The 25,539-nt window shown below is 37.6% G+C and overlaps 2 protein-coding genes and 1 long non-coding RNA gene across 11 annotated transcripts in view; 1 reads left to right on the top strand and 2 right to left on the bottom strand.

Moving 5' to 3' along the window:
- The window catches only part of CC2H3orf38 (chromosome C2 C3orf38 homolog), a 12,409-nt gene extending 9,211 nt beyond the window's left edge, over positions 1-3,198 (bottom strand). For both annotated transcript variants that reach the window (XR_001429340.3, XM_015065957.3), the window contains exons 1-2: positions 2,934-3,198; positions 266-504 (exon numbers count right to left, since the gene is read on the bottom strand). Coding sequence is in view for 1 of the 2 variants with exons in the window: in XM_015065957.3 (XP_014921443.1) it covers positions 266-504; positions 2,934-3,060 (366 nt within the window). In the remaining variant the exon portion in view is untranslated. The remainder of the gene's footprint in view (positions 1-265; positions 505-2,933) is intronic.
- Positions 3,199-25,539, top strand: LOC106969432 (uncharacterized). Of its 5 annotated transcripts, none has more exons than XR_001429341.3 (5): positions 3,199-3,433; positions 6,049-6,133; positions 12,387-12,469; positions 23,543-23,696; positions 24,897-25,539. It is a non-coding gene; the product is annotated as an uncharacterized LOC106969432 (long non-coding RNA). The 5 variants fall into 5 exon arrangements; XR_001429342.3 differs by having other exon boundaries at positions 3,210-3,433; positions 23,565-23,696; XR_008297604.1 differs by lacking the exon at positions 3,199-3,433 and adding an exon at positions 3,466-3,571 and having other exon boundaries at positions 23,565-23,696.
- ZNF654 (zinc finger protein 654) overlaps positions 9,090-25,539 on the bottom strand; it is a 92,664-nt gene continuing 76,214 nt past the window's right edge. For 3 of the 4 annotated variants that reach the window (XM_053220705.1, XM_053220706.1, XM_053220707.1), the window contains 2 exons: positions 18,986-19,127; positions 11,996-14,764 (listed from right to left, as the gene is read on the bottom strand). In XM_053220705.1, the coding sequence (XP_053076680.1) occupies positions 12,353-14,764; positions 18,986-19,127 (2,554 nt within the window). In that variant the 3' untranslated portion in view covers positions 11,996-12,352. Of the gene's footprint in view, positions 11,583-11,995; positions 14,765-18,985; positions 19,128-25,539 lie in introns of those variants that run through there. The other variant, XM_015065956.3, reaches the window with a different exon arrangement.

Genomic DNA, 25,539 nt, shown 5'->3' with positions numbered 1-25,539 from the left:
AAATCCAATAGTCTTCATTTGATAAAGTGATAAAAGCATTTTTCCCTCATAAATCAATACAATCTTTTATGTATATTACTAAATGTCAAAAATATTTCCTTTCTTTAGGTGCTTTACTTATCTTCCTCTAGGATGCAAAGGATATGGAGTAAAGCTAAAATTATAAAAAACAAAATAGTATTAGCCATGTTCCCAGTGATCTAGGATTATCTACAGAGTTTAGACAGAACTATGACTTAGGCTATAACTCTAAGATCTATTTTACCTGTTGAAAGAGTCTCATGTCCTCTGTCTTAACTGGCTCTGGTGTTTCCTTCAATTTTGGCTGTAACTGCCTTTTCCAGTAATCCTTTGCATGCTGAATAAGATTGTGTTTTTCAGTAGCTGGAGGTATAATAACCCCCTGTGTTGCCAAGTACTTAAATATGACTTCCCGGTGGACTTTCTTACGCCTCAAAAGCTCTTCTACACTTTGACTGTACACTAATATTGCACGAATGGCATCTGGAAGGAAATAATAAAAATTAGTAGAAAACCCTAAGTCATGTAAATCGATCCAAGGTCAGCAGAAACCCTATCAAATAATATTTATAAATTCTTGTCATGGCATTGCTTTGGCATGAGATGGTTATTTTAACAAAACCAAGAAGTGGGGGGCGCCTGGGTCAGTCAGTTAAGCATCTAACTCTTGGGTTTCAGCTCAGGTCATGATCTCAAGGTTCATGGGTTCAAGCCCCATGTCTGGCTCTAAGCTGACAGCGCAGAGCCTGTTGGATTCTCTCCTCTCTCCCTGCCCCTCCTCTGCTCACACTCTTTCTCTCTCAAAATAAATAAATAAACTTAAAAAAAAAAAACAGGAAGTGGGTTATCAAGTTTGGGGTTTTAAAAATAATTTTCTTGGGGCGCCTGGGTGGCTCAGTCAGTTAAGCGTCTGACTTCAGCTCAGGTCATGATCTTGTGGTTCGTGGGTTTGAGCCCCACCTTGGGCTCTGTGCTGACAGCTCAGAGCCTGGAGCCTGCTTCAGATTCTGTGTCTCCCTCTCTTTCTTCCCTTCCCCTGCTGGTTCTGTCTCTCAACAATAAATAAATGTTGAAAATAAATAAATTTAAAAAATTTCTTTATGTTTGAAACTTCCCTACCTTATTTGCCTCTTCCTTTCACTTCTCATAAGATAGTAAAATTTTTGCATTTTCTTTTAAGTGACATGGTTTAAGAAAAAAATGGAGCCAGAGAAAAAAAATTTTTTTTTTAGAAGGCCAATGGACCTAAATTCATTTATAATCTCTAAGATAGGTAAAATTACAGTATTTTAGATATGCAATGACTTTTAATCTCCTCACTCTACAAATAATGAAAGCTGAGGATATATGAGGTATCAACAATCATGCTTCCAAGAAGTGGCAGAAATAAGACTTGGGGCAAGCATCATGAGCATCATCTGGGAGCTTGTCACAAATGCTGAATTTCTGGGGCCATCCAAAAACTACTGAATCAGAGTCTGCATTTTCACAAGATCCCTGAGGGACTGAGTCACAGGCACAGTAGTTTGAGAAGCTCAGGTCCAGAATATGAGCCCAGAATTAAGCAAATCTTCCATTTTTGGAGATACTGTTAAACCTGTTTTCCAAAGTTCTAATTTACACTCCTCCAATAACTGTCAAAAAGTTGCTCTGCAAGACCACCATTTATGACATTTACGCGTTTCATTTTTTTGCCACAATGGTAGACTGAAAAGACACTGTTTTTGGTTTTCATTTCACTGCTTTTTAAAGAAGTTATCTTTTCATATGCTAATTATTTTCTTCCTCTCTAACAAGTATCTTTTCAAATCATTTAACATCTCTTTTCCTTATTTACTTTTAGACCCACCATCAATTAAATCCAGCATTTTTATCTATCAATTTTAAATTCACACTCACCCTGTTTAGGTGTGAGTAGCATGTGAAATATTTAAATGCTGAAGAACTACATATAAGTCTAAAACTATGTGCAATCTAAAGTCTTAGGAATTTCTTCTTTTAATGTTCATGGTTCGAAGTTTCAAGTGAATGATTTCTTTAAATGGAAATGTAAATCCGACTTAAAAGCAGAGCAACACAGTTTTAAAAAGCACAACCTTTTGTAGATATTGAAGTCATACTAACATAGCAGTCTGGAATTTTCACATTTTAAAGTAAAATTCAGCAAATTTAAAATAAAGCTCTCCAGATGATATACCAAGCGAAATAAACACTTAAGCTTCTTGATTACATTTTTATGTGGAGTAGTTACAAATCAGGCTTAATATTAATAACGCTCAAATCTACCGAAATGTTTGTTTGGCTCTGAAAATAATGTATTCCTATTGCTCAAAATCATCTCAGAAAAAAAAAAAAAACTGGATCGAAAAAGAGACACGGATTCAAACGATCTGCTCTTTTATTACAGCAGCTGTTTTACCTAGGAAACTGAAAGTGTTTAAGATCTCCTCCCGCAAGCTCGGAGAGACAAACATGAGCAGCAGCTGACTCCTCGGCTCACCAGCTAACACTCCCCAGCTGAATCGAGACGCAAAATGGAAAACACCCTGGCTCCCCGGAAATTTTGAAAAAAAAAAACAAAAAAAACGACTATTTACGTACACTTCAATTTTCGAAAAAAATAAGCATATGCCCCTAACACCCAACACATAAAACCTGGAAGCTGCGCCGTTTCCAGTGCCATCACCTCCCCCAGGGAGCTGGCGGGTCAGTGCCACCTGAAGGTGCGCGGAGGTTCCCCTGCCGCGGAGCAGCGGCGGTGGCTGAGACTCTCAAGAGTTCCGCCTCAGCCCGGTCCGGGCCCCATCGCGGGGCGAGGTCACGCACCTTCTCTATTCTCAGGCTCCCGCCACCTGGGGTCTGGATGAGGCCTCGGGAGGGGCGTCCGCTCTCGCGGAGAAGTCAGCACTTACCTTGGCGGTCCTCAGGCTGCACCAGGCGGTTGGTGATGGTGTCGCACAGGGCCATGATATCATCGTGGTCTAGTAGGCCGAGCAGGTTACGACAGCCCTCCATCTCTGGGTAGCTGAGCCCCGACATCTCGGCCCCCAAAAATAGGGGGGGAGGGGACGACCCAGCAACGTCGTCCCTTCAGGCCCAGCAGGCCGGCGCCTAGGCAACATACACCGGAAGTGCCTTGCCTGTTGTTCGCCGCCAAAGGGCCTCGGGTGTTCCAAACGCCTGGGCGGAAGTGATTGCCAACAAGGTCAGTTCAGGAAATGTGGTGTTCCGACTTGTCGTTCCGGGCTGGACAGGACGGAGGGGACTTCAACGGATCTCACTTTAGGGAAGTACCGCGTTTGCACGGAGAACAGGGATCTTCCCTGAGGGATCTGGTTGCAGAAAGAGAAGCCCTGAGCTCTTCAGGAGTCCATCCTCCAAAAAAGCGGCTGGGAGGGCTGCGCAGGTGCAGGTGCGTGGAAAGCGGGTGGCGGTCCCCGCGCACGACGAGCTCCCATGATGCCGCGGGGCCGGCCAATGGAGGAGCCTGCTGCCCGCCCCTGGGCCTGACCCCCGGGAGCGCTTGAACGTCTTCTGCGGTCAATTCTGAGTTGGGTGCACCTGTAGTTGGTATTCTTAACTTACATAGTACAGTGTTAAAATAATTCGCTTTTGTTTCGCATTATACTGTGAATAGTTAAAATCACCTATCCTATGTCAAGTCCTCTTGATTTCCTAACAATCTGCGATCGGCTCTTGCTTCCATTCCGGTCCTCGCCGGCTTGGTTTTAGGCGATGCTGTATCGCGAGCAGTTTTAAGGTTGAGGATTCTGGAAGTCAGGTTACCAGGGTTTTACTCCGCCATTCACTAACTGTGACCTCGGACGCGCTTCTTGGCTTCTTCGTCCCTCAGTTTCCTATCTCGAAACGGACCTAGTAGAGTTAGCTACCTCGAAGGGTTGGGGGAGGGGGGAGGGGTGAAGGGCGGTGCCTGGCACCTAGAAAGAACTCAGTATATAATAGCTGTTTATTACTGTTTGGCAGCAACTCGCATTCACTCGAAGGAAACATGTTCTGCTAGACCGAGCCCGATGAGGAATCAGACTTAACACCTTGGCTCTATCTCCTTGCATATTTTAGGCATATTTTAGATTGGTTAATATTTCATTAGAGTATTGCCACTTAGTAGATGAAATACACATATCTTCAGATACACGTGAGCAAATTTAACCTTTTAAAAATATCACAGTTATATATCACTTGTAAAATATACTGTAAATGTAGTGTAGGCATTCAGAGCATGGCTAATTTGCTAGTGTGTGTTTTGGGGTATCATTGACTCAACAGATAAAAATTCTTCATTTTTCATTAAGTATTAAAGAGTGCCTACTATGCTACTATTTGAAGATTCAGAGAAATGTCAAAGTCCCTTCTTTTAAGGAGGTTTTGGGAGTGTTGCAAGTAGATGACATTCTAGCTGGAGGAAGTAGACAGTAAACATGTAAGAAACTATATTCTGTGCCAGGACCTGCTATGGAGAAAAATATATCAAAAGGAGGGGGATGGAGAGAATGTTGCTATTTTATACAGGCTGTCAAGAAAGGCTTCTCTAAGTAGTATTGAAAGAAAGATCTGAGGAACTTGAATGGACCACAGAAGAGTGTTGTAGGAAGAAACAACATTAGAGGTTCCAAGGAAGAAGCAGAATGCTTGGTGTGTAGGAAGAGGCCAGAGTGGCTTATACAAGGAGGAGGTGGTGAGGTTAGAGTTGCAGACGAGATTGATCTAGAGCAAGGTTTCTCAATCAAGGCACTAGTACCATTTTGGGCAGGATAATTCTTTGTTGTGGGGGCTGTTCTATGCATTGTAGAACGCTTAACAGCGTCCCTTGCCTCCACCCACTAGATGCCAGTGGCATCTCCTCCCCTCAGCTGTGGCTACCAAAAATATCTCCAATTTGCCAAATGTACCCTGGAGGACAAATCACCACCCCCAGTTGAGAACCACTGATAGAGACCACCTGTCCAAAAATACTTTGAGATAATGATGAGATAACATCCAGAATGAGATGTTCTGGATCTGTGTTGTTCAGTACACTACCCATCAGCCACGTGTGGCTGTTGAGTGGTTGTAATGTGGCTAGTACAACCGAGGCACTGAATTTTCAGTTTTATTTGAATTTTGATAGCCACATGTGGCTAGTGGATACTGTATTGGATACTGCAGATCGAGAACCTTGCAGGCCATTGTGAGGACTTTGGCTGTTATCTTTTACCTCTCTGTCTTCATTTTCTGTTATTCTCTCAATCTCTCACTCCACACTAGTCACAGTGGTCCCCTTGCTGTTTGTTCCTTAAACTTGCCTTATAGGTACTTGCCTCAGAGCCTTTGCTCTTGCTGTTCTTCCTGGCAGATTTTTCCCTGAGATACCTGAATGGCTTTCTTTCTCTTAACTTCACTCAGGTCCCTGCTCCAAAGTTGCCTTATCAAAATAAGATAAAAACAGAGAGGGAGGCAAACCATAAGAGACTCTTACATACAGAGAACAAGCTGAGGGTTGTTGGAAGGGTGTTTGGTGGGGTGATGGGCAAAATGGGTGATGGGTATAAAGAGGGCACTTGCTGGGATGAGCACTGGGTGTTCTATGTAAGTGATCAATCACTAAATAATACTCCTAAAATCATTACTACACTATATGTTAACTAACTTGGATTTAGATAAAATTTAAACGTTAAAAAAATTTAATAAAAAAATAAAAATTAAAAATAGCAATAAGAAAATCAGCTTATTAAATAAGCCTTCCTTTACCATCCTGTTTAAAATCATCATCAACAATGCCATGCTTACTTCTCTTTTCCCCATCCACTTAAGTTTTCTCCATAGCACTTATAACACACTATATGTTGCCCCCCAGTAGAATGTGAGTTCTATGAGCCAGGGATTTTTATTATTTTTTTTATTATTGCCTATTACAGAACCTGGCACATAGTAGGTATGCAATAAATATTTGTTGAATAAATGAATGAGTTGTAAAGGCTTTGGAGAATTTTAAACTGACGAATGGCATGATCTGACTTGCTTCGACAGGATCTTTTTGGCTACTGGTGTGAAGAACAAACTGAAGAAAGGCAAAGGTAGAGGCAGGGAGCCCAATTAGGAGACAGTAGTCCAGGTGAGAGATGCTGGTGGCTGGAGGTAGAGTGGAAAACTTGATAATGGGTTCGGGATAACTGCAAGATTTGGTTTGGGTAATGAGCTGCCATTTGCTGAGAGGAGGAAGTCTGGGAGAAGGAGGTTTTAATTGGGAAATGAGTTACCAAGAGAGATCAGGCTTTCTGGAGAAAGTGGTGATGCCTAAGAAGATAACGCAAAGAATGAGGGGTGGGACAGAAAGAGGGTGAAGAATTCCAGGTGAAGGGAGCAGTAGTGAAAAATGCACGAATAAAACAGCACGGCTATTTTTGTCTAGAGTCAAAGCCAGTACAAGAACCATGACCTGAAGAGAAATTTAGTAAAACTGTTAACAGTTAAGGGCTCAGCACTGGGCCCTTCACCTACTTAATTCTTACAACCTTGCAAGAATAGCTCTCCTCTTTTGACATATGTGGGAGTCTGAGCTCAGTGGGATGCACTTAATTGCTTAAGACTCCACAACCATAAACTATCATGCTGGAATTTGAATACAGTTGGTCCCCACATCTCTTTGAGCTGCTTCCATTAAATCACATTCTGGTAGTTTTCACTTACTGAATACTTTTTGAGAAAAAAAATAAGAAGGTTTTCTAGATTAGAGTGACTTGGGGGGGGGTGGTGAGATCTTAGTATTACAATATCTATTTCACCCAACTGTAGTTATTTAAGTACCTATTAATAGGGGACCTTCTTTAAATGTCCTGGACATCAAGAGTTTCTAAGAATGCTCTATGAATTTAAGGGGGAATAGTTTACCTTCTGGGGAAATATGAAGCAGCTTGATGCCTTAGATCTGTGGTTTTTAAACCTTAGCATCATTAGTCACCCAGAGGACTTGTTAAACGACAGACTGGTCCCTCAACTGTCCAAAATTTAGCATTTGTAACAAGTTCTTAGATGATGCTGATTTTGGTGCTCCCAGGACCAAACTGTAAGAATAAGAATCACTGCTAGTAGAAGAAAATGAAACCTCGGCCACCTGCCCCTACCAGATTTCATCCTTTGTCTCTGAAGTCACTGATCCTGAGGAAAGTCTAATCCTCTCTTTGGATATATTAGATCCACCCGTATTTGTAGAGAAAACTGCAAGGCATTATGGTTTTAGGAGGACACCTCTGATTTTTCAATCCCACCTGTCCTGTGGCTTCAGTCAAGTTAGTTAATATATCTGAGGTTTGGTTTCTGAAATGCAGAGTTCATATCTATGAGTTGTTTTAATTAGAGATAACATATAAAACAGCTAGTATAATTTGGTAACACAGAAGACATTTCTTCTCCTTTGTGTAGCACTCATAAGTTAAGGCATGGACCTCCCTCTCATTTTTAGTTTTTACTCCATGTAATATTGGATTGCCTCCATTTGACGTCTTGATATGTAGCCCAAACTTCTGACTCTTATCAGTTCGCTCTTGAAATTGGTATGGAATTTATATTATGCACTGAAAGGCAACCTCATTTGTTTATCGTGGAAGCACACTTAGTAATATTTGACTGCTTCCCAAAATTCCTCAAGTCTCAAGAAAAATTAGATAAACCCAATATTTTTTATCTAAATACTTCCTCAATACATTTAGTAGTCTAAAATCATGATCCTAAAGCATAGGCTGAGAATTCTAGATCTCAGGTCTAGAGTGCTTCCATAGCTTTGTCAGTGTTTTTCCAAGCATGTTTGTAATATGTACAAACCACTGTATTTGACACTGTCCTTTCATTTGCATTGGTATCTCATCGCATCAAACAGGTGCTTTTTCTACTTCAGCTCTCATTCTTTTCCTGTTGCAAGTTATAGCTGAGTGTAGGGGGTTTTGCTTTGTTAGTCAACCAGAAAAGTAGGAGCCCTCACGCTCACGGACCTCACTTTTAGATACAGATTAATTGGTTTACACATTGTCCCACTGAAATGCTTTTTAGGAAGTAATTTTCATCATATTTACATCTTATTTCAAAGTGACTTCCCAGTGTTTGGTTTTTTGTTTGGAATTCCACCAGAGGCTCTTCATCTTTGAAGATTTACCAACATAGATAAATCCATCCACTGTCTTTCATTTGAAGAGTTCTGATAATTTGTCCACCTACTAAGTTTGCAAAGGGTACCTGAAATAACTTGAGGAATCAGCATTCTATCAACTTGTAATTCCTGCATGTAGACATAAGTTAAAATAATGTCTAAAAAGGTTTTATGTAAACTTTTAGACTTTTCTATTTTAAATTTTTTTTAGTTAATCATCTGAATATGGTAATATTAACTAAGTTACTCTCTTAGGAGACCTAATAGAAATTTCTTACTGAATATATACCTTAAGCCTAATTCCTTTTGAAGCAATGTGCTACATAAAACTGAACACTTCATTACCAACAAGGACAATGTTTTATTGAACAAGTCTATGTACAGTACAAAAAATTTCTTGAAATGAGACGCTATTGTTGAATTATTGCAGTTCAATGGCTCAGTTTTAATTTGTACTCTTATAAAATGCAAAGTAAAATAATTTAATGTTCAACAAGGAAGCACAAATTTCCTTTCTTGCTGAATCTGTAATATCTTTCACATATTAACAATTCCAAAATGCATATGCAGCATTTAGGCATTCTGAAAAGGTGTTTTACAGTACCAAATAAATTAAAAGATAAACACTATCATCCCTTTTAGGTTTTTCATCCATACAACAGTTTAAACCAAACATGAAAGGAGTACAGCTGAACCTTCAAGTGTGATTTGAAAAGAATCACAAGTTCAGTGTTATAAGTTATCTACTCATATAATCGGTGGTTTAAAAAAATGGATATGGCTAGAGCCCAAAGTACCAGTGTCCTTGTCCACGGAGATCCCTCTTTTTTGTAATATCTGAGCAGCAAAAATTCAGATTTGCTATTTTCTTGACCTTACTGAGACAGCAGAAAGTTAATATTTAATGTTTTGAAGGAAATTTTTATTAAAAAAAAAAAAGATTGAAACTTGGTCCATGTAAGATAAACACATCCTCAAAATAGAAGAAGTAGAAAAGTAAAAGAGAAGAACTGAGGAATAAGAAAGCTTCCTTTTCTTCCAAATCCCCAATGAGAACTGTTGGAAGTTTATGCACCCCACAAAAGCAAAATGATGTTAAGTTTATGCTTTATAAGACATACATGATGAAATGTACACATTCTTTCAATAGCAATTATTTGAGGATTATATAAAGAGGTTTAGAACAGCATAGCTAAATAGATTTTTATAAAACATTCCTTGATTTAATTATTTATAGGCCAATTTGATCTCAATGTTTCAGAAATAGTTTTCCTTTAGCAACACAAAAGTAGAAATAAAACCTCAAATTAAAGATAAAATTAACAAGTGGAATATGTTTAAAACCTCTTGATATGAACTGCATAATGAATAAAAATAACAATTTTCAGACATGGATTTATGTCAATAGTCACAACTTATAAAAAGTGAAAGTTAAAAGATGTGATAAAATGCTAAATTATAATTTTAAACTTCTGGAAAATATACAAAGCAGAAATTATATTAAAAAAAAAAACCTCACTGTCCAAATAGTGTCCAAACAGACTTTTTATTACATGATGTACTTTATATTGAACTGAAATAGAACTCAAGTATATTTTTAGCTTTAGGAAATATGGAAAACATTTTTTTTTTTAGTTGACCTTAACGGATTTAAAAATCTGATTGAGTTGCATTTACTTATGTGTCATTTAAATGTAAATCCCACAGCCTAATGTAGGCTACACAACAAAACAAAAACTTAAATTTGATTGGAATGGACTTGTGACTATCACTTGCATAGTAGTGAATGAATAAATAATAAAATTGGGAATTTTTTAAAATCCTCATGGCCTGGATATCCCAACTTGATAAAGTCTGGATGCTACCTTGAAGAAATGCCCCTTCCTTAGTGACTTCATTAAAGAAGCTATAATACTAAGGTCTGACAAGATTATCTGCTTTGAACAAAAACGTGTCTGTTTGAATAACTGGAATATTTGGTTGACGATGGCACATTAGCAGCTCCATTTTTTAAGAATTTGCCTTTGTATTTTTGTTCATTTTATCCCTGCTATAGATTAACACACTACTAGGTAAAAGATCACTAAATTTCCTCTTTTAGAGAATGTACAAGTGGAACATATCTGAGAGGGTATTTTAAAAAACATTTTGTGTTTGAACAATTCATTGACTAGTAAGTTAAAATCTTCCTTAGGAAAATTACTGGTCATCAAGGAAAATAAAAGCATCAATATATCTTAACTGTGTTCTTGCTGTGCAAATTTTTGTGTACATATTTCCTTTTATATATAAAAATTACTATTCAGACCAAATTCATCACTAATAAATAAGAAAGCATGAGTAGTATGGCTTATTTTAGAATTAACTCTCCTAACTGAATAAAACCAATGAATTCTTGACCTGATTTTAGCTGACATATTTTTTTTACAGCCAGTTATTTTTATAGGACTGTACTTAGATAACTCACATTAATGTCTAAAAGGACCTTACTATGAATCATCAAGCAATGTCCTAACACTACTCTATATACAAATAGAAATATCCCAGTGTGCTTATACCATTATTCACATTGAGTTATTTGCAATTCAGTGTTTTCCTTCAATTAGATAGCCTTTAATGGTCTTAGATTCCTCCCATCTCTCCTCAAAGTTACTGATGGTTCTTTTTCTATTTGACACTGCTGCCTTTAAATACAACTCATTGGTATTACCAAAGTGGAAAGTGGAGCTTATTAGCAAAGTGTTTTGTTTTCTTTTGTTTAATTTTCAGTGCTGGCATGCCATTCATTGAACTCTATCCTGTCTAATCAATCATCTGGAAACAAGTTACAATCTTTTATGGATAGCATGGTGATAAATCAAATTTTATTTTTATGTATCAGTTTTTAAATTATAATAAACCAAATACCAGTAGTTCTTTAAACCGTGTTTGACGAGAAGGGGAGGACATAATCTGATTATGCATGACAAGAAAACAAATTTCTTTTGTAGAATACTTTAAGCTGTTTATTGTAAACCACCCCCACTTCCCCCCCCCTTTTTTTTTTAATAACCGGTTAACTTTTCCCTTTCTGTAAGGCCATAGCTGGTTTTCCTTTCTGACTAGTTGCCCGAACATGTTTCTCACATAGGTAAAACTGAACATGCTGCATTAATAGTCATCAACTTTTTAAAAAATGTGGTTTTCTGGATAACTGGTACTTTGGGAGTTTTTTAATAACCCTTTTGGAGTCTAAACCAGCACATCTCCTCTCTGAGTTCATTCTAGAAAATGTGCTTTGTCTTTATCTTTAGTAAATCCAAGACCGCTTGAAAATTAAGGCCATCAGGAAAATAGCAAACTGATGATGCAATTTCTTGCAGTGCTTTTCTCACACTACTGCTTGATCGACAGATCATTCTGAAACATTTTTATCAGGCACCTGTAAAACAGAACATGTCTGTTAATTCAAATTTTATAGTTCAACTGGAATTCTAAGTTAGATTCCTATTTTACCCCTTACTCATTCGAAAAATATTGTTATTAGTAGAAAAGCAAGCTTTTCTTTTGCTCAATTTTTTTCAGTTATTTTCTGGTTCTTTTTCACTTCTGTTTCTATAATAGAAGCTCAGCTTAGGGGCGCCTGGGTGGCGCAGTCGTTTAAGCGTCCGACTTCAGCCAGGTCACGATCTCGCGGTCCGGGAGTTCGAGCCCCGCGTCAGGCTCTGGGCTGATGGCTCAGAGCCTGGAGCCTGTTTCCGATTCTGTGTCTCCCTCTCTCTCTGCCCCTCCCCCGTTCATGCTCTGTCTCTCTCTGTCCCAAAAATAAATAAACGTTGAAAAAAAATTTTTTTTTTAAAAAATAGAAGCTCAGCTTCACTTGGTTTATATTCTGGCATTAGATGAAAAACATTTCCATCATAATTACTTCATTTCTAAAATTTTTATTACATGAAATCTGCAATGAAGAAAATGTCTTGGACACACAGTGAAGAGTATGATCAAAGAACATGAAAAACCATGTACAAGTTCTGGCTTCCACAAGTTCATAGGCTGTACCTATGCAAATTACTCACTTGTGAATTTCAGTTGCTTCATCTATGAAACAGGAATAGTAATATCACCTTCATAGTAGTGGTATGGATTGAAAGAAATAACATATGGGGGTGGTGCTTTATAATCTGCACTATGCAAATGTTAACTTTCTTAACCTCATAAAGATCTATGGCATTTTCTGTTTCTACAGATAACACCTACTAAGAAGATAGAAGACTTACTTTCATCATCTGAATCAAATCCAAAGAGTGTCTGACATTTCTTTTGTGCAAGGTGAGCCTCAAGTGCTTCTGCATTACAGTAGGTGGTCAGGCATTTGCCACATCTTAATCTTTTCACGGATTTTTTACAAACGTTATCTTGATCAGAACAGGCATCTACTCTATCAGTCAGAAATTTTCTGCGTTTTGGCATACTAAGGTACCGTTCATCAAGGTAACTGGGAGGCAGTGGTCTGACATACGGCTTTGTTAAAATTAAGCCATATGAAGTATGTTCACTCGTCAGATTTGGTTTGGAAGGTGCCTGAGATACTGGCAGGGTATTATGTTCTTGTGGTACAACACTGGGTAAAATGGAACCATTTTCTGTCCTGATTCTGTTTGTATCAGTTTTCAAAGCAGGCTCTGACGAAACTAAAGGTGTCTGCTCTGTTCCACTGTGTCCATTGACTAAATCACTAATACTATAATTACTTTCAGAATTTGGCTCTATGTCAGGCATCTTTTGGTCTATCAAGCTTATATCAGAAACAGTGTCGTCAGAATGTTCATTTCCATTCTGAACTAAACCATCTGTTTTCTTCTCCATACTTTCTGTACACGTCTTTGGTTCTATGGAATCTTTCCTTGATTTGCTAGTAGAAACTGGCAGAGTGAGAGTTTGTTTCTCATTACTAGATGAGTCTTTTTCCTGATGATTAGGATTTGAGTCTGTAAGAACATCCCAAAGAATTGTTTCACTTGGTTGTGCGGAGGATTCTGGTGTTTTACTCAAATAGTGCTGAGCTTCATGTTCATAGAGCAGAGGAAGATCTTCAAAAAGCTCGTGACATTCTGGAAAACTACACTGAGCTTGAAATATCCTGTGACTTTTTGTGTGCTGAGCAAGCTGGAATGGCAACTTAAATGACTCGTTGCAATTAAAATGCAAACAGAAGTACACATTTGGGTAGCTGTGTCTATTAAGGTGATCTATAAAATGTTGAGAATCTTCAAATTGCCTTTGACAGAATTTGCATTTTCCTTTGCTCCACTTCATTACCGTTTGCCGCACATTTAAATCAGTTGGATGTACAGTCCTTGCATGTTTATTTAGAAATCCGATTCTTTTAAATATCCTGACACAACCAAGAGCAGGGCACTTAAAGTTCCCTTCTTGATCTGTAGCATATATCTCTTTTGGATGGCACACAGTTCCATTGATTTTATGAAGTACGGAAGTTTCTTGATTCAGGTCATAATCATCTTCTTCATAATCACCTTCTTCATCCTCTTCCTCCTCATAGTCATCCTCACATACAGGCAAAGGTTCTGAGACATTATTTAAAGAAGTATCAGGATTCCCATTTTCAATCATGTTCTCAATTACATCTTCGGATACACTTACGGGAATTTCAATGAATTCAGCCACATGTGCAGGGATGACCTCTTTGTTTCCATCACTGGAAGCAGTAATTGTGTCTGCTTCCAAATCCTTATTATCAGAATTCCCATTCTCAAATGAAATGAAAGCATCGGAACAATTTATTTCTTCCACAGCGGGGATTTCTTGATCCTCCTGTTGAGCTGCAGCAATTTGCTGTCTTTGTATTTTCTTAACATGATTCTTTAAATGCTTCTGCATAAGTCCTTTGTTTCTAAATTTCCTACCACATATCACACATGAAAAACTGCCCTTTTTCTGATGAGCCTGGGCATGCCTTACAATGTGACCGCCTAGAAATTCCTTGTTACATAACATACACCGATGCCTTGGGACATTGTGATCTACTTTGGAAACATTAAGAGCCATAAGGTTTTTCTTTGTATTAATGTGACCCTTAGGTTGCACTCTAGACAAATCATCAGGATCAGGCTCTCCAGTGCTCTGATCGGTAAGAGAGTCAAGCCCTTCATCTAAACCTTGCTGTTCCACTGCCTTTTTCAGATTACCTGTAGAATTTTCCAGTGTACTTTCATTTAGAAATCTAACTGCTGATTTATCACTCAATAATGCTACACAGTTTTTCTTAATCATTACGAAGTTCCAGAATTCAGGATCAAAAAACAATCCCTTTTTCAAAATCGGAAGTAATTCAAAACGAACTCGATTTTGAACACTACTTGTGCCTTCGTTATATTCCTCATCTGGACGTTTGTAAAGGTCTTCAACAGTATGGTAAGCTTCCAGGGAGCGCTCAAGAAAAAATATTGAGAGTGCACAAATCCTGAGGATCTCCAAATCATTTGGCAAAAAATGTGCAATTGTTTTATATATTAAACATTTAGTTTTGGGATCATCATGAAGATCTAGTTGTAGGGCACAACCACATATTTCGACACAGATTTGTAAGCCATCTTCTTCAACCTGTAAGAGGAAAAATATTACTAAATACCTTTGTAAAAAACATTTTTACATTGTTTTATTTTTTTAAATATAACTCTGAAATGAGAGCTAAATAAACACATTATGCTACATGTGCAGTTTTCCTCATCAGGTAGCCTTATTTTAATTCTTCTTTAATATAGAAGTAAATCTTTCTTCTTTAACTTGACAATAATCTGGAGGAGATAGCATTTTAGCTTCCAATTTAATTAGTTTTTAAGTTTGACAAACCCTACTAATCGATAAAAAATGCTTCAAAACCTTATGGTGATTAAGGTTTCTTACAAATATAGCCCCCCATTTATTTTAGGTACCAATCTTACATTCTAAGGTAGAAGGGTTAAATTGAATAATGCTTAAATTAAATAAATGTTTAAAGCATTTATCAATTTTGATGTTTAAAAAGAGCTAGATTTAAAAAAAAAAAAAAGACTGCTTACAGACATTCATAAACCTGCACTAAAAACATTACTTATCTTATTAAATAATATTATTTATCCAAGTAAGAGGAAAAGTGGGGCCCACGTGAACAGGGCAATTACAGTCTTTCCAAATCTAATAAAAATCAAAATAATGAACCTACTTGGAAGTTATCTGAAAATTATCAAGCTTTGAAACTTTTACTGATGACTCAAAGGTAACTGAACTTGGGAATTTGTTATGTGTCCACCTTAACTCAAATTATAAATGATGCTTCTAGTGATCAGAAATGATCTAAATGCTTGTTTGAATAGAAAAAAGATACAATGATAATATGTCTTTAAGATTGTGCGTGTGTGTGTGTGTGTGTGTGTGTGCTCACATGCACATGCGCTGCCTGCATATGTAGATGACAGGGAGGAACACTACCTTGCCAGCCTCATGTCTTCTTAGTCCTTTATGTGCTTTGTAGACCTGCTTGACTACTTACTTACACTTCCACAGGCAGACCTTAACTTTGCATGTTATAATCCCATGTTATCTAGGTAGTAAATTTCTACCCATTTCCTGTTCATTTTTTGAGAGTCAGTTTTACTCTGAAAGTTTTTCTCCCCATTCATATTCTGGCCCCAGCCCTGGAGTAGAGTTAAACATCCCTCTTCTTTCCACTGAGAATAGTTTATACTTATTTATAAAAAGTACATATATACTGTTTTGTAACTGTATATGCCCCTATGCCCTGACTTTGGATTCTTAAATCACAGGGACAGTATCTCATTTTTTATATCCTCCTGTCATTAACATAGAAGTTGGCATAATACGTTGACCTTTAAATAAATGTTTGCAAATATGAATGGGATTGGATCTATTCTACTGACGTTAGCTTTCTCCTATGTAAATCCATCATTTCAGCTTGGAATCCTTTTCTGAACTCAAATTTTTTATTTCTTCGTATCTATCACAATTAGATATTTCCACCTAGATTTTCCAGATATAGTAAATTCAAAATTCACTGCTTCAAAACAGAATTCCTTCTCTCTCTCCTAAGTTCTATCTACATCCTCTGTCTTAACTCATGAAATTATCATGTATCCAGCTGCCCAAGTCTAAAATTTTTAAGATCATAGGGCACGTGAGTGGCTTAGTCAGTTGAGTATCCAGCTTCAGCTCAGGTAATGATCTCATGTTCATAAGTTCAAGTCCCATATCAGGCTTGCTGCTGTCAGCGCAGAACCCTCTTCGGATCCTCTGTCCCCCTCTTTCTTTGTCCCTCCCCAGTTTGTGCTCACTCACTCTCTTAAAAATAAACATTTAAAAAAATTAAAAAGAATAAAACTTTAAAAAAAATTCAAAATCATCACAAAATGCAACAGGATACTTCCTTACCTGAAATCCTTCAACAATCCCAGTACATTTATGGACTGAAGTTCCAACTTTCAGTGCGGCATGCAAGTCCCTTAAGTATTTCCAACAACCACCACCCACCAGCCCTACAACTTCAGGCAGTCTCTGACTAGTTTCATCTCCCACACACTTCCTCATGTTTTTCTCCTACCATATTAATGCTAATGGACACTTGTGGGAAAAACAATTGATGTAGTGAGGCAAAAGTGCTCTGTAAACTGCAAAATACTTTACATGTTAGTATTCTCCTCCTCTATCGTTTAAAACCCAGCTTAAAGCATCTTCCTCTGTGAGCCTTTTCAGATAAGCCATTTGTAAGGTCTCATTCTTCTGAATTCACACGGCATTCTTTTTGCTTCTTTTCAGAGCGCTAAAGCACGTATATGATTTATCCCATCATTAAAGATGTTTTTAGTAGAGTATATACAGTTAAGCACATTTTCAATATTTATTTCATCTTTGAATTTTTCCTCTTATATTCTCATGTTGAGTAGACATGTGAAAATAAGAAAGCTTTATGACAACTGGCTGAACATCACCTACATTGTAAACTTTGCATAACAAAACTCAACTTTTGGTGCAAATAAGAATCCTATGTATATATATGGATACATTTTTATTTTTTAAAAAGTTTTACTGGGGCGCCTGGGTGGCTCAGTTGGTTGAGCATCCAACTTTGGCTCAGGTCATGATCTCACGGTTTGTGAGTTCGAGCCCCGCATCAGGCTCTGTGCTGACAGCTCAGAGCCTGGAGCCTGCTTCGGATTCTGTGTCTCCCTCTCTCTCTGCCCCTAACCCACTCACATTCTGTTTCTGTCTCTCTCAAAAATAAATAAACATTAAAAAAAAAATTAACAAAAAAAGTTTTACTGGTGATTCTGGTGCAATTTAAATATTGAGAAGGAGGGTGCCTGGGTGGCTCAGTCAGTTAAGTGTCCAACTTCAGCTCAGGTCATGATCTCACAGTTCGTGGGTCAAGGCCCGCATTGGGCTCTGTGCTGACAGCTCAGAGCCTGGAGCCTGCTTCAGACTCTGTTGTCTACCTCTCTCTCTGCCCCTCCTGTGTTCACACTCTCTCTGTCTCTCAAAAAAAATTTTTTTAAATAAATAAAAATAAAAATAAAGAAATATTGGAAGGATTTTAAAACATAGCTTGTTTGGTTTTCTTTCCCTTTTTGATGGGGGTAGAGATTAACTTTGACAATGCATTTTTTTTTTTAACGTTTATTTTTGAGAGAGGGAGAGAGAGAGGGCGAGTGGGGGAGGGGCAAAGAGAGAGGGCGATGCAGAATCTGAAGCAGGCTCCAGGCTCTGAGCTCTGAACTGTCAGCACAGAACCTGATATAGGGCTTAAATTCATGAACAGCGAAATCATGACCTGAGCCAAAGCTGAATGCCTAACAGACTGAGCCACCCAGGTGCCCCAACAATGCATTTGAATGACATTTCACTGTTTAATAATGAAGCTATGAATGCAGTTAGTAAAATAAAATCGGAAATTTACAAAGCTCTCTGAATATAATGCTGCTAACTTTATATCATGGGAATATAATCACTACATGGTCATACATCTAATGAATGACGTGATAATTAGTGTGAAAAATGGATAAATTTATAAGAAATATTAAAATGCATTATTTATTGGATGTTCCTTATATATTTAAAAATAACCCACATAAAGATTCAGCCAAATGGAGCTACCTAAAATGCAGGGTAGCTTTATCTTTCCTATCTTGGTATTCAAGGTTCTGTTAATATTTGAGGGGAAAAAGTTAAAGCGTTTGCAGGATCCAGTTTCATGCCTATGTAAGAGTCTTACACAGAACTGTATTCACTTTTAAGTGACCATGAAAAACTTACTTCAGAACTATTTTTAAAAACAGGTAATGAATTTTACTGTTACTTCAAATAAATACTTTAAAAATTTGTCAGATTTCAAAAATGCTTCAGAATTCATTGTTCCTTTTCACCTTAATACCAGACTTAAAATTATGAACTATATTTTTCTGTGAAAGTGACCTATGTATATACAAAGTTCATTTGCAAATAAGTTAAGATTCTACAAACAGGAGTTAGGATAATGTTAAAAGTGACACTTTTAAAGAAAAGAGATAATTACTTCTTATCGAAGCAGTTGTTCCCATATTAAATTTTAAGTAACAGTAAATTGGCAGTTTTTCGGTCTTTTTTCAGTTATTTTCACTTATGTAAATGCTTAGTACCATGTTGGGAGATTGCAGTTGGGGAAAGGGAAGGATAGGATATGTGGCCTTTGAATCCTCCTTCTCTTCAGAAACATTTTATCATAAAAGATTCCAGTTTCGGTGAACTGTCATTTACATTTCATTTAAAATTAAGGGATAAATATATCCTATTTACCTCATCTTTAATGATTTTCATGAAAGGAAATATGACTCTCACATTAGTTGCTGTTCTTAAAAGCTGGTAGCATTGATCTACAAAAACTTGCTTTGAAGGATTAGACTTAAGCTGAAGTTTACTCCATATGAAAATCAACTCCCTGTAAATGAGAAAAAAAAAGAGAAATATTAAAAATAGAGTTTATTCAAATACAGGCATTAGCTATCTTTTGCTGATTCTATAGTACCCTGGCTGCGATGGATACAAAATGGGCATAAATGGATATTATGTTAACCTCCAGCTACTTCTGCTACCTGTATGGGACAAAAAGAGCGATCAGAAATTGTAATCTTCAGTGATAAGGAATGAATTCCAATCATATGCTGACAAACCCAACGCACCTCTAGTACATGATAAATTCTAATCCCGGTGTACCTATATCAATGATATTACTTTAAAAAAATAAACTTTGACCTTTAATTAATACTTTACTTGTAAATTTAGAAATCAATTTTGTATACTTTCTATAAAGATATGTCCATGTTTTTCATTTTCAATCTATTAAGATACCTGTTGTGGTATAGGTTTAAAGTGTAAGACACTGTAGTACTGATTCTGAAATTTTATGTTTAAGATCATCTATTCTTCCTTAAGATGTAGTATTTTTAAACAGAAAAGCTATGGGCCATTTAAAGCATTTCACAGGTAGATTGGTTTCTAAGATGTGGCCAAGGTTATTAGATGGACAAAGGAGGAGCAGTGGGTCTTGAGGCAAAGGAAATCAACATATAATTGATATGTTTAGGTATCCCATTCTAGTAAATTAGAATTCTTTAAAGTGTGTCAAGTTACATAAAGCATCATAATCTAAAAAGTATTAAGATAATTGATGAAAATGGTTTTGTTTTGTTTGTTTTTTTTTTTTTTAAGTGATTTACTGAGCATGTACTTTGAGCCCAGCACATGCAGCTATTAAGTCTAAGGATAGCTTGACTACTATCGTGAAGGTGTACGTAGTCTACTTAGAGAGACAATACAGAAAGGACAAAACAGAAAATAATGGCAAGCAACACAGAAGTAGTAAAACCAAAATTCTAATTCCATCTTCTTCTAGCTGTATGGGTGTTAATAAGTTTCAGTTCACAACCCCACTTTTTTTGCATATAAAAGCTCACCAGGTTTCACACTTTGCTCCCAAATCTGTAGCTCTGACTTCTTTCCCAATTTCCATTTCTGGGTATTTCAATTTAGATTGCTTTCTATCACCATAACCCACTTAGAATGAATAATACTCCTGCAAAATTGATTATCTTTTGCTAGGTCAGTCAATGACACTAAACATTCCTCGTTAGGTTCTAATCTGTTTATTTTCCACAGCCTTTGTATTCTAATTATATTTTTGCCCATAGCCATACCATTCTTTCTCAGTGCTACCACCTTAGGCCCTCTAATTTTACATATGCACTTCTACAGCTGCTAAACTGCTCTGTTTCCAGACTTTCAAATAATTTCATTCAGTGCTTATTCCATATGTCACATAGTATTAACAGCAACAGAAACGTGGGTTTTGGAGTCGGGATAGGATTATAATCCTGGGCACTCTTCAAGGTTAGTTAATGTACTTTGTTTATTCTCATTTTTTTATGCTAATTGCTGTACTCAGAAAGTAACTCATTTCTAAGATGAGCTTATCTTTCAGAGTCCATTATCAAATACCCCTTCTTCGTGAATGCCTTCACGAATACCCCAATCTAAAGTGATAACTACCTCAGAATAGATCTATCCCTCTTGTTGGTTTCATGCCTTTCATGTATTTCCTTGTTGATATTTTATGGGGCCTGTTCCCCCAACTGTTGTTAATCCCCATTGTTAATTTCAGTGACACATTGTATAGTGGAGGTAGTGGCAAAAACATGAGACTGGGAATAAGAGATTTCTCATTAGGGCATTCTATACTAAATGGTGTGATATTACCCAGTTCACAGTGAGCCATCTTTTTCTGGAAATAACCTACTACACAAGGTTGGAACCCCAGTAACCATTTGAACTATGTGACCGTCCTCACCCTCCTTACGATATTAATTATAGGAAACTGACCCCAGTCAGGCCGGTCAGAGTCCCTGGAATGTTCTCAACTCTAAACTATGAAGGCTTGGAGACTGTTGACATTCCTTCCGGTCTGCAACAGGAGAGAATGAAGTCAACTGGCAGAAAAATCAGTGTCCCTGGAAGCAGTTATCTTTGGGGACCTATTCTGTCCTTCCCCTTTTTTTGTCATGACCCAGTATTTTTTCCATGTGCACTAACTTTTTCCTAAACTAATTAGACATAGGATGCTATCACTTGCAAATTGACTAGTATAAATTCTAACTCCATTTTATTACCAGCTAGGTGGCTTTTATCTCTTTTATCCAGTTTTCTTAGACATAAAAATAATGGACAGTTAAGTGAAAACACCTAGGTGAAATGTCTGGTATGTACTGATGTTTCATAAATCACTAACTTCCTTTATTCTTTCCTTATCTTTATAATCTTAATAGTACCAACCAGTGAGATTTATTCAACAAATATTTGCTACTTAATAAAGTGGTAAAAAAAAAAAAAAAATGTCTTCCTAAATGCTAAGAGCATTTAGAGGGAGCCTCTTGAGGAAATCTATTAAGGGAAATTGCAGACCCAGAATGATGTATAAGATGATGGTGGACATTCTAAATAAGGGGTATTTTATAAACAAAGGGATGAGATAGAAGGCAAGCAGATTACTGTGTTTAAGAAGACCTGGCAGATCTCTGCAACAGATTTAAAGACAAAAAATAAAAAATGATAGTTGGAAATTAGGGGAGAGTATTCATTGCACTCATTATTACACAGATCAATGTTTAACATATTAGAAATGTAGATATTCTCCAACTTACTCCAAAAAATAAATTGAGACTCCTAATAGACATCCTTAGGGTACACTATTATTATTTTTCTTTTTTGAAGAGAGAGATCTCATTTCCCTTTGTTTCTGTTAATTCAGGATGAAACTTGATGAACAAAATGTAATCCCAAGATTCTAATAAATTTGCCAGGAAAGGGCTGCCAGTATGGATTTTAGCTTTCTAAAAGTAGGGAAAGCAGAAATCTCAGGATATGATTATGAAGCTCCATTTTGACTGAATTTATAAAAGGGGTATCGGGTTTTACTTGTACTTTAGATTTTGAAGGAAAACAAAATGCTCTGAAAACCCACAGTAGTCTTCTTTGCTCATGAGCAAACAGTGTTGATGAAGCTTACATTTTCTTCTCAAATAGAAGTCCTTTAGAAAACATAGCTCCTATATGGTACACAAACACATTTCCCAGGTAGCTAGCTACTAATAAAATCATCAAGTAACAGGCTGCAGAGAATGTAGGCTATAACAGGGTCTACAGCCACCTTTACAACATACATTTTTTTTTTATGTTTGATCTATTTATAGTAAGTAATATTTAATAGAGGCTGTGAGTCAGGCTGCCTGGGTTTGAATCTTAGCTTCATTATTTCCTTCATTACTTCATTATTTACATGGCATTATTTACATGGGAATGTATATATGAAATACAGACTATAGGAAGCACTCAGAAGATATTAGTAGCTGCTGTTATTATTACTACTACTTGTTATTGTTAGCAAATGGCAGAGAAATGGGGTTGGTTGCTTGCTCTACTGGCTTCAGATAGAGCAAAACTGGACTATGGATCAGGTTCTGTCCACAGAGATGGGGGAGATGAGGTAAACTGGTTCATAGGGAAAGCCAAAATGAAACAGACAACACAGACCTCGGAGGCATGAAAGAATCCTGCTCTTCAAGTTATGGTGAAAATCAACTTTTAGAAGTAAGAGAAAAGGACCCCAGTATTCAGAAATATTGAGGAGAGGTAGAAGAAATAAGAGAGCAGGTAATCAGTACCCCGCCCACTCAGAAGGAGGACAAAGGAACAGGCTGAAGATTCCTTTCCAGTTAGGCAGCTGGGAGTCACACACCCAGCTTCTATTCTTAGAAGGTGCCAGTGGGTGGGGGCAGGAAAGATAGGCACTCTTCTATTTTTAAGATCCCTCCCTAAATAGTAAAATGGTTAGCCAAAAGAAGAAAGCATTTTTGTTTGTTTGTTTGTTTGTTTGTTTGTACTTGGGATTTCAGTTTACTTATGAGTATATTAAAATGAAGAGGCTAAGGATATTCTGTTGGCTCAATATAGTCAAAGTCAGAACATTCCTTTCCTCATAGGAAAAGATCTACTTTAACAGTCATGATTATATTTCAGAATAACTACATATCAAGAAATGGTAACTCTTTAAAAACTATTTAAAATTGTCTTACCACTGCCTCCTGATCCCCTCCTCTCTTTGAAATTCCAATTTACATGGTAAACTTTTTAATACGAATTTGCATAATCTAAATAAAAATATACTTCCCTGGAAGATAAGTCCACTAATTTCTAGACCCAGCTCTGCTACTAATTAGCTATTTGACTCTATCTCTGAATCTGAAGATTTTAATCTATAAAATAATAATATTAAATGAGTTTATCATTAAATTCATCTTCTAGGTATTCTTTTAAATATTTTAAGAATTTAGGTCCGAGATGGTGACGTAGGCAGACCCTGAACTCACCTCCTCCAGGGACACAACAAATCTGCACCTACACAGAGAGCAATTCCTCCTGAAGAACTGAGGACTGACTGAACAGCTGAACAACAAAAGTAAGAGCGACCACATAGAGAATGGCAAGAAAGACGGAGACACGGTAATAGGGAATCCCCACTCTCACCCCTGTAAACTGCAGTGGGGAGGGACAGTAATAAGGGACTATGAGCAGATTCATCTGCTCTGAGGTACAGAAAAAAAAAGTTGCAGTTTAAAAGGGCAACTAGAATATAAAGGATCTAGCCCTAGAACTCTGCCAAATGGCAGGGAGACTGCTGGAACTTTCTCTAGGTCAGGGGGGCTGTCAAGCACCACAGTTTACACATTCCCCATCCACCTTGACAGCATGGACAGGAGCATGGTCCAGACACCCTACCACCTCAACGAGCCCTGGTCCTCTACCCATACCTGCCCCAACTGTCTCACTAAGGAGGCCCAATACAGTGCATACCGGGTCACCCTTGTCAGTGTTCACTGTAGCTCAAGACTACTTGACAAGGTAACACAGGCACAAAGCACCCTGGAACGCTCCAGACCCACACCACTTAAGCTCCAGACAACTTGCCAGGACACTGTGGTCCACACCTGCTTCTGCTCCAGCTGCCCGAAAAGGGCACCCCACACAGAATGCCCCAGGATGCCTCAGCCTGCACCCACTTTAGCTTCTGCTATCACCCACAACACAAGAGAGCCCTGAGACCACTTCGTACCCACTTCAGCTTCAGCTGTCCTGCCAGTGTGCCCTCTGTGCAGAAAACCCCAGGAGCAGCCCAGCCTACACCTACTTCAGCTCTGGCTGTCCCACCAGCATGGCCCCAGCACAGGGAGTCCCAGGACATCCAGCCTATGACAGCTACAGCTCTAGCCAGCTAGCCAAAGTCATCAGGCACACACAATCCACACAGGGGATAACCATACACAGGATCATTCCTTCAAGTTTAGGAGAAGTAGCTGTTCCACCTAATTCACAGAAATAAACACAGAAAGTCAAGCAAATGGGGACAGAGGAATATGCTCCAAATGAAAGAACAAGACAGAGCCTCAGAAAAAGAACTAAGTAGAACAGGGACAAGCGATCTACCTGATAAAGAGTTCAAAGTAACGGTCATAAACTCAGGACTTCAACAAAGAAAGAGAAAAATAAATAAATAAATAAATAAATAAATAAATAAATAAATAAATAAAATTTTTAAAAAATGAGTATGGCTTAAGGGCTATCTTGGATAACACTGAGTAAACAAACATTTACATTACAGGGGTCCCAAAAGAATGAAGAAATAATACCTTAAAACTTTCCCAACCTGGGGAAGGAAAGAGACATCCAGGCTCAGGAGCACAGAGAATTTGGATCAAGATGAACCCAAGGAGATCCATACCACTACACATAATAATTAAAATGTCAAAGAGGAAAGATTTTAAAAAGTATAGTTCCTTACCCAGCACTATGAAATTAAAAGCTCTGAGAATAGGCATGAAAACCTGCATTACATAACAAGCTTTCTGTGTGACCTTATGCTTACTAAAGTTTTTAAAGAGTTACTTGATATCAGAATGACAGATTTTAAATTCCTTAAGATTGCTTAATGCGTGTGCCAGTTTATAATTATGTGTGTATACGGTGGGGTTAGGGGGTGATGCATGGGACAGAAGAGTGCTAAAGTTTGACAGACCTGATAGTCTGGGAACTGGTTATGAAAATGACAGTTTTCTGGAGAATGGAGAGTGTGGCAATCGAGACAACAGAGAGAAAGTATATGAATAAACACTGATGACTGAAATGTCTTACGTTTATGGTACCTGATAGCTGTGGTCCATGCTGTAAATCGCTCTGTGAAATCCTGTTATGGTGATAGTTTTCAAAAACTATTATGAGAAATAAACTAGATAGACGGAAACATA

The sequence above is a fragment of the Acinonyx jubatus genome, chromosome C2, assembly GCF_027475565.1.
Source record: "Acinonyx jubatus isolate Ajub_Pintada_27869175 chromosome C2, VMU_Ajub_asm_v1.0, whole genome shotgun sequence".
Lineage (NCBI taxonomy): Eukaryota > Metazoa > Chordata > Mammalia > Carnivora > Felidae > Acinonyx > Acinonyx jubatus.
Note: the sequence above shows the minus strand (reverse complement) of the source record. Positions and strands in the feature narration are given on the sequence as shown.